General features: G+C 35.5%; 1 protein-coding gene across 1 annotated transcript; it reads right to left on the reverse strand.

Moving 5' to 3' along the window:
* Nucleotides 1-1009: 1009 nt before the first annotated feature.
* Nucleotides 1010-8844, reverse strand: LOC124636617. Its single transcript, XM_047172783.1, has 3 exons — nucleotides 8751-8844; nucleotides 1247-1364; nucleotides 1010-1142 (listed from the first exon to the last, which is right to left on the reverse strand). Exons 1-3 carry the CDS (start codon nucleotides 8842-8844, stop codon nucleotides 1037-1039), a joined length of 318 nt encoding a protein of 105 aa, XP_047028739.1. The 3' UTR covers nucleotides 1010-1036.
* Between the last annotated feature and the right edge of the window lie 220 nt (nucleotides 8845-9064).

Below are 9064 nucleotides of genomic sequence, written 5' to 3' on the forward strand. Positions count from 1 at the left end.
ATGCTGCGTATCTTTTTGCAAGGAATGTGGTTTCAGAACGGGAATTGTTGAAAGTGATAAAAAGTGTTGAAGACTTGAAGCAGAGGAAAGGCAGTATTATGTGTGTGGCTGAAAATATTGGTGTATTTAAGAGTGGTAAACAAGAACTTTAGTGAAAATTATCGTGATGTTTTGTTTTGTATAATAATTCTAATTCTACAGACAGTCCATGTTAAAGTGAAATCCGGCCCCAACATAGTTGGGCAAATGGTGACAGTTGTACAAAAAATACCAACAAAATCATTACTATTTAAGAAAGGACCCTTTATAATGAAACAGTTCTGAGATTACAATACTATGGCACGTACTTGATTTGCATCTGACTTAAATTAAATTGGGTGTATCAACCTTAATATTTTTAACTCTTACTTATCATCGCATTTAAAGTATTCTAGTTCACAGTGACATTTACATAAATGCATTTCTGTTAACCCTTCGACTTCTCCGATAAAGTCGATAAAAAGGTTGCAGTGTTTACGTCAACTGAAGGTTGTTGCTGTTTGAAATGCTTCTTGAAGGGTCAAGGGTCTGAAGGAATAAACAGACTACAATAAATATTCTAATCTTTGGCTTTCATTGACTTGACTTGTCTTTGAACTTTTGTTTATGCTAGCTTATGTAATTTAATTAATCTTGTGTCTTCTGTAGTATCAATAACCAAACATACTTTTAGTTTCATTATGCTTTATATATAACTCATCTTTGCTCAGTGCATTGGTTGTCAGGCTTAATGGCTTCTGATTACCCATGAAGACTGCGAAAGATGTTTAAATGACAGCCAGGACCTACAGTTTATCGTGCCCTTCGAAGCACGGTCATTGGTGTCCAAAATATACTTAGAAAGTATATAGAAACTTTGAAAAGTTTCATTGGTGCTTGCCTGACCTGGAGTTCTTTACAAAATATAGGGATAGGTAGAACAATTCATTTTGCAAATGGAAATAAAATATACAATACTTATTACTCGACGTATGTATGTATTGAAACATCAAAGTATTTACGATACATCACACATGAGTTGAGGGCAGCAGTCTGGGTAGGTCGTGGTGCCAAAAGGATGATACACGCGGCATTTCGGATCACGGGTTTGTGCTATTGGGCATCTGAAAGTCACAAAAAAGTTTAGGTATTTTATAGAAAATAGTTAACACTTTATGTGGGGATGTAACTATAAAGGAGTATGAATTCGATAGCATTTAAAACTTACGTAGTATACTCAAAGGAGTCCACTGTACATTGTATGAGGATGCATCCATTATTGCTTACGATTGCTCCGAAAGGAATCACCTCATTTCTCTCAGGTATGTAACAGCCTGGTATATTTTCTGGAAATGATAAGCTGTGTTATATATGTATGTTCTTGCGCATTTAAAATAGTCGTCTGGCTCTATATACATATATCATTAGGATAAGGACAGGAGGATGATGATGAGCTCAATATACAATTATCTAATCAGGTGATCTTTCTTTTCTTTTTTTGAAGGAAAGATTTATTGTAGATGGGTAGAGAGGTTGAAACAAGTAATCGCCTTTCACATTAAAGTTGTCCCCAATACAGGTATGACTTATGACACTTTCTTCCAAAAAGTACAGCTGACAAAAATAACAACGTAATGAGCAAAATTAAAATTAATAAGCAACAAGATTCGGCCAGGCAATGTTAAGTCCGTCTTACCATGACGTAACCAATGATTCATAATCAAGTTATTTCGCCCAAAGCTAATAATTAAACATACAAAAGTACGTATGTACGTAATAATATGTTTACTTTGTAAAGATCGGAAGAGGATTTCCGAGATTTAATTGATTGGCTGTGACGTGATGAACAAGTATTGAATCATCTTTTTATAAATGATTCGAGTAAATAGGGTGACGATATACCGGTTATTTTAGTACTAAACAAAATTTTACGAATAAGAGAAGAAATAATGATAAACAAGGCTAAGCGAAAAATCACAGAATAAAAATGAACGTTTTGTTTTGTTAGCGGAAAAATAAAAACATCCGATTTCAGAACCCCTTTTTTGGTATAAAAAAACAACCGTCCGTTGGCAAAAAGGATCCTTTCTTATTTATAGGAATCAGGCATCATAACGTACTTTGAACACAGGTAGGTGGTCCTCTTTGGACCAAAACAGAAGCGGTCCCTATTACCTTTAGCAATACAGCAAAGCCATCAAAATCTGAGAGACAAAGCGAAAATGTCCGATGTGGTTCTAATTACATCGGTATCCTACCAAACGGAATCATAGAAACGTAGCTGCGTAGCTTTGAGAGAACTGCAGAGATTCTAGCCATTCCCATGTCAGAGATTCCTAGAACTAGATATTGCAGGTTATTGTAGGAACATTCGATGCATGGCCTCTACAAATTATTATCTTTAACTGACAGGCCATCTACGTTTCATCCGGCACCAGAACTAACTACAACCATTGATTAAAACTATCGACTTATAAGGTTCTCCATACAATATCGTGTAGGTTTTCTGTCATTTTTCTGAGAAAGACAATTTGAAATTCGGAGATAATAAGCATATCAAAGGAAATACTCATATAGCAATGGAATAGGCTCGTAAGTATATGCTGGATACTATACTAAACGTAATTTCAGTGTAACTCTGTTACAACAATCATGTACTGATCTTTGTACACTTCAGTAAGAATTTTGGAACTTTGACACAAAGATAAGAAAATGTACCAAATTGTACTGGTCGAACAATGCACTATGACCGTAACATCATGCTTCCGATTCCTGCATTCAGCAAATATTTGTATTAAATTCAAATATATTTTTACGGACCCAGAATGCTTGTATAAGGAAGATATGTTGTTTGTTCCTAGAATAAGTCAAAGCGAGTGAAGATGTGGCTTTTATAGGTCCTTTTGGAAATTAATGGGGAAGGCAGCATATTCAGCAGTGGACATTTTATGATAACTGAGACAATGATGATGATGAGTGTAGATACAGTTTTTTTTCTTTTAAAGATGAATCAAGTTAATTCATCATCACCATTTCCCAAGCCTTTTCCCTGCTATGTTAGGGTCAAGTTAATTATTTTGAATATAAAATGAACTGTAAGGTACTCGTTGGTCAAACAATATAGGTACCTAATCAAAAATGTTTGATGCAATAAAAAGATAATTATTTTTGATTTGAATGAAAAAGGTACAGGCCCTAAACCGAACAACGGAATTTTGAAGGCTTAAAACAGACCATCAGGCCATCAATAAATGATACTTGGTTAGAAATAAATTATGTAGATATGTTTTTTTTTTCATATCGGTATGAAAGAAGCATATTTTTTGCGAAGACCTCGAAATGTGTTTTCGAGACCTTGACAACATCGAAAAGGCTTTGCGGGTCGAAGATAAAAAATACTTACTTGATTTTTATTTGTTTGTCAGAAAATACATCTTTAATGCTTCTTCAAGTGGTAAAAATGTTTCTTAATAAATTTTGTTATGAGGTCGAGCGATATTAATTCTATGGTGGTATTGTTCTGGAAATGTTTCAGTAGCACCATCTAGTGCAGCGTTTAGCAAAAAGTTTCTTTTATCAGAAAAAAATAAATTATAGGTCACAAGATGTCTCTGCTAGAGTCTTTATCTCAACAATTACTTCAGTAATGGAAGTAACTGTTGAACCTGGTAGATGAACCTATGAAGACCTTTTACCCTATCCTCACTGAGTAATTTAATATGAAGATAAGGTTTTGAAATTATAAAACCACGAAAAAAGGAGACGAAAACGAAGACGAAGATGACCAAGGTAAGAAAAGAGATCGTGTACTAAAGTAAAATAAAGAGTGTAAATAAAAGTTGTGAACTGATAAAGAAAACTGTCGTTCATCATCCTCCGAGCCTTTTTCCCAATCATGTTGGGGTCGGCTTCCAGTCTAACCGGATTCAGCTGAGTACCAGTGCTTTACAAGAAGCGACTGCCTATCTGACCTCCTCAACCCAGTTACCCGGGCAACCCGATACCCCTTGGTTAGACTGGTGTCAGACTTACTGGCTTCTGACTACCCGTAACGACTGCCAAGGTTGTTCAATGACAGCCGGGACCTACAGTTTAACGTGCCATCCGAAACACAGTCAGTGGTGTCTAAGATATATACAAACTTAGAAAAGTTGCATTGGTACTTGCCTGACCTGGGATCGAACCCGCGCCCTCGTACTTGAGAGGTTGGTCCTTTACCCACTAGGCCACCACGACTTTTTTATAAAGAAAACTGTCGTTGATATATTAAAAATATTTTTTTACAATTTAACACAATACATTTCAGAGTAAAACCAAGTAAAAAGTACTAGTACAAAATAATTGCAAGGCACTATTCAGGCGCTATATATTTATCATGTTCCTTTATGAATCTCATTAGTTTAATGAGCATTTCGCGTATAAAATGGCAAAACTACGGCTGATGTATCAATTTATATTAATTTTGATTGACCATGGCATCGCACAAGGAATTTTATATTTTTACGATCGAAGTTATTGAGAATTTTGAATTATTTTTAATAACGAGTTTGTGGTGCAGTAGCATTTGTATTAGTCAAAATATTTCAAAAGAAGTGGATTGGATCAATTACTTTTACGGCCATTTATGATAAACAGTTCGTTTTCTTAATCACACGTTTTTCTTGGTAGGGAAAAGGCCTAATAAGTGGAAAGACGCTGTTGTTTTCCTATGAATAACGTAAGTAACGATTTAAAATTACTGTTATACGATAAATAGTAAAAACATAATAATTTACATATTAATATGATTATCTTAACCTACGCAACCAGCTAAGGCTTTATAACACCTTTTTTGTTGAGTTGTTAACTAACCTCAAGTTAGCCATATTATGTTAACTATACTAGTCGCTAAGTAGTGAATAACGATTTTAACCGCAACAACCAGTTCAGAACTTGTTACTCCTTTATCTAACTACAGAATTTAAGGAAAGCCATGATTATTTTCATTTATTTATCTTTCAACATATCATTTATATTTTTAAATATTAGATTATAAAAAAAAATAAAAAAACATTTAAAAATATAAAAAATAGATGGCCACCGATATCGGGCACAGGGTCGAAGGTACCGGTGGTTAGGGTCCCAGAGACAGAAACCTCCTCACAATACGCGCCGTATCAAGGAGTACTGCCTTCTGGATCAGTCCCTTGATCCAGCCGCCCAACGAGAGCCTCCTGAGGTGTTGGTCGAGGCTCTTGGCTATTAGACCATTGGCCGTAATGACAATCGGCACAATAACAGCCATGTCGACATCCCACATGGCGACACCCTCGTGCGCTAAGTCAAGATATTTTATTTGTTTCTCCTTCTCAGCTTTCACGAGGTTCTCGTCATGTGGGACGGCGATATCGACTATCATCGCGCGGCGCGCTAATCGATATATCAGGCTTATTGGCTGCAATAGTCCTGTCAGTGATGATAGCAACCAGATATAATATGTCTGATAGACTCACCCGGATGGTGACATGCCCGACATATGTCAACCGTCCCATCTTTCATAATATACTTCCGGTAGTTATTCGTCAGGATAACTTCGTCCATAATTGCACATACAAACCCTTCGGTTTCTCCAAATAGGTCACCGAAGCGTAGCCAAGCTACGGACGCATTGAAGTCTACATCGGGGCCATGAAGAGCCCCGAAGAAGCGTCCATGTAGCTGTTTGCTCTGCCATATCCCCTTGCGATCATGGGTAGTTAGTACCACAGGTCTGCGCCAGTTCTCATTTGCCAACGATAGCGGGGTGAGTCCTTTGTCCACTGCTACCATATCACGATGCATACCCACGTCGCTTTTGAGAAGATATTCTCTGAGACTGCACACCTCGCGGTTGTGGAGCGTCTTTGCATTTAAAAAGCCTCGGCCTCCACATTTCCGTGGGATGTACAGTCTCATCACCGACGATCGTGGGTGATGCATTCGTTCTGCGGTCAGCAGTGTGCGGACTCTCCTATCCAAGGCATCCAATTCAGTTTGAGTCCATTTGAGTATGCCGAAGGAGTAGATCAGGACTGGCATGACCCAACCATTATAGGCGTGAACCTTGTTGCCGCCTGATAAGCCATGATTTATTATTAGAGTAGGTATTTTTACAGAACATGATTTACCTAGATTTGGTAGGTACTAATTTTATATGAATATTACTATCACTCAGCAGTGGAAGGCTCATCCATTATATTATGCATTACGTAGTTCTAATGAGATGAAGATAAAACTTCTAGCGGAATCTAGTCAATTATAAAAAAAGAAACTAGCACCTCGATAAAGAATTAGTATAACCATTGCATAATACATTTACCAAATAATTGTAATGTTATAGTGTCCAAAAAGCATTCTTAGTATTTTCGTTACACTACACAATTTGCACAAATTGCTTTGTTGTTACACATGCGGGAAATTAACTCGAGTACAATTTTGTATTTAATTCTGTCTGTTGGTTCACGGCAGGATTTTTAAGGCTTTTAAAAACGAACTACCACTTTATAGTCGTCAACGCGAGCGAAACCGCGAGAAACCTCTAGTACTAACATTATTTTAAAAAGTGTTTTTTACGTTTTTAGAATAGCAACTAAATAATTTACCGAACTATCCAAAACTTGTAACATGACGCATGATTTCACTTAAAACGCATAACTTAAAAGGGGACAGGAAAATACCACTACATTATGACGTAGGTACTATAATGTTATTTACATAATCGAGTGACGCATATAACATTATATGAGATTTTAATATTAATGCATAATTATGTTAATGAACCATCTTCCATGGAATACTTGAAAAAACTGGTTATGGAAAAGCGATTTACTTTGTTTACGTATATAATGTTAATGAGGAAGTTTAACAGCAAGGAATATTTAAAGACAATGCAGGTAAAGCTTAGGAACTCATCATCATATCAGACAGCCTTCCATTTCTAAATGTGAGTCTTAAACATTCTTACATTGATTATCAAATAACACTGCCGCTCCTAGCGTGCAGCGAGACATCAAATCTGCGTTTATATGGGAAAGATATTAAAAATAACAGTAAAAGGTATACTGAAAAAGGCACAAAACGCTATTCAGAAACACGTGGTAAGGCTTTGGGTATAAACAATTGAACTTGTAAAGATAATAGAGTAAGTATAGGGGACGACCGAACTTTATTGAAGACATAAGTGCTGCACCTAAAATAAGCTAAGTTACGAGAAAGGCAGATGGTTTATAATGTAACATCATTAAACATGGTGTTGAAGTCTTAGTAAAAAGCTGAGCCTCTCAATACGCAAAAAGTCTTACACAAAATAAACTCGAAATCTTATCAATCTCCTTCATTTACGTTGCTCAGATGTGGTTTTCGAAGTATTTTAACAAATTCAAACTTTGTACGAGTGTGTAAACATGTTTATATTTGAGTTCGGTAAATAACTTTTACTCGGTTTTCTTCGTATTGTATTAAAGAGAGTTAAGACTCACTTGTTGCTGTATGTTTATGGAATTAACGAGTTTTCGAGGGAATGATGAAAATGTGTGTTTTAATGAGATTAGCTACGTTGAGTTACTTTTAGGCACGAAAGCTTATTATTTTCATTTGAAATAATGTTGTTGTTAGGTTAACAAATTATATTTTGTTTGACAGCAAAACTTATTTTAGAGATCATATTTATTCCATAAGTGCCTTTGTACTAGGAAATGACTTCATGTAATTGGAAAGTATACTTTATGGAGTTCTCATATTATACATAGAGATTAGAAAAATAAATACGTTCTTGATAATAGAAGCACTAACATCCAAACGAACCACTACGAAATAGATATATAACTATAAATAAACAATATGTTTTTGCAATAACAAAATGCGAATATTTTAACTTTCATCGGATACGAATCAACAGAAAAATACTCTAATTGAAAGGATTGGACCACATTCCAGCATTCAAATAATAAACAACATATTTTGACGGCTCTTCTTTCGCACACTATAAAAACAAAATTTCGAATAGGATGCCCGAGCATTAAACAAAATATATATAAAAAAACCATTGAAATATGCAAGACTAACGGAATCACATTCTATAGAAAAACCCCACATTGATAAGTTTGATGGATAAATAAACTAATTCATATATTTTTCCTTAGCTTACTGACGACCTTAATATTTCGAATTCTTTCGAAGTTTTAGATCCGGTGTCTTAATCTACATAAACAATTTATAGTGCGATTTCTTATGCTATACCTTAGCCAAAATATAGACGATATTCCGAAGTTTTTGAGATTGAGTTATAAAACAGAGACAATAAGTAGCCCTTGTGTGGTCAGCGCTAATATTTTGTCAGTGCATTTGCCCAACAGTGTGTGCTAAGTATGAATGTAGACCTAAGAAAAGATGGATGGATTGCCTGAAAGATGATATGAATAAGAAGGGAGTGAGTGTCAGTATGACGAGTGACAGGGGAAAATGGAAGAAAATGACATAATGCGCCGACCCCAAGTAAAATTGGGAACAGGGCAGGAGAAAGAAGAAGAAGAAAGCATTTGCCCAACAAGCAGATACTATAAGACATCTTCAAAAGCATTTTTACTTGGGGTCAGATAGGCAGAAGCTTCAAGTAAAACAATGGTACCCGTGTGTATCAGGTTCAAACTGGCAGCCGACCCCAAGTTTGGAAAAAGTGTAAGCAAATAATGAGATGAGGAGGAAAAAAAACTTACTGAATTGCGGAGGTTTTTCTGGCAGTCTCTGCCTATATTGAGCAGCATTTGCCATAGAAGCAATCAAAACAAATATAACAATTTTTGATGACATTTCTAAACAAAAATATTACTCCAAATGAAGTTTAGAAAATGCAATAACCGTTACCTACTAAATGTATTGCATTTATATCAATTACGCGAACATTTTCAATTATATTTGTTTTGTAAATGCAAATAACTAATTTCGATAACATAAATACTTCTCGAAAGTACCTACGTTACATGAAATCAATTAGTACTTTTAATAACTTCTTACATTTTATCTGAACCAA

This window comes from Helicoverpa zea, chromosome 14 (assembly GCF_022581195.2).
Source record: "Helicoverpa zea isolate HzStark_Cry1AcR chromosome 14, ilHelZeax1.1, whole genome shotgun sequence".
NCBI classification, from domain to species: domain Eukaryota; kingdom Metazoa; phylum Arthropoda; class Insecta; order Lepidoptera; family Noctuidae; genus Helicoverpa; species Helicoverpa zea.

What these genes read in the sequence shown, in the direction of transcription:
- LOC124636617 (XM_047172783.1), bottom strand. Translation starts at nt 8,844, where the DNA reads ATGTCATCAAAAATTGTTATATTTGTTTTGATTGCTTCTATGGCAAAT. An exon ending in AGAAAAACCTCCGCAATTCA is followed by an intron (nt 1,365 to 8,750) that starts GTAAGTTTTTTT and finishes TATCATTTCCAG; the next exon opens with AAAATATACCAGGCTGTTAC. An exon ending in GACTCCTTTGAGTATACTAC is followed by an intron (nt 1,143 to 1,246) that starts GTAAGTTTTAAA and finishes TGTGACTTTCAG; the next exon opens with ATGCCCAATAGCACAAACCC.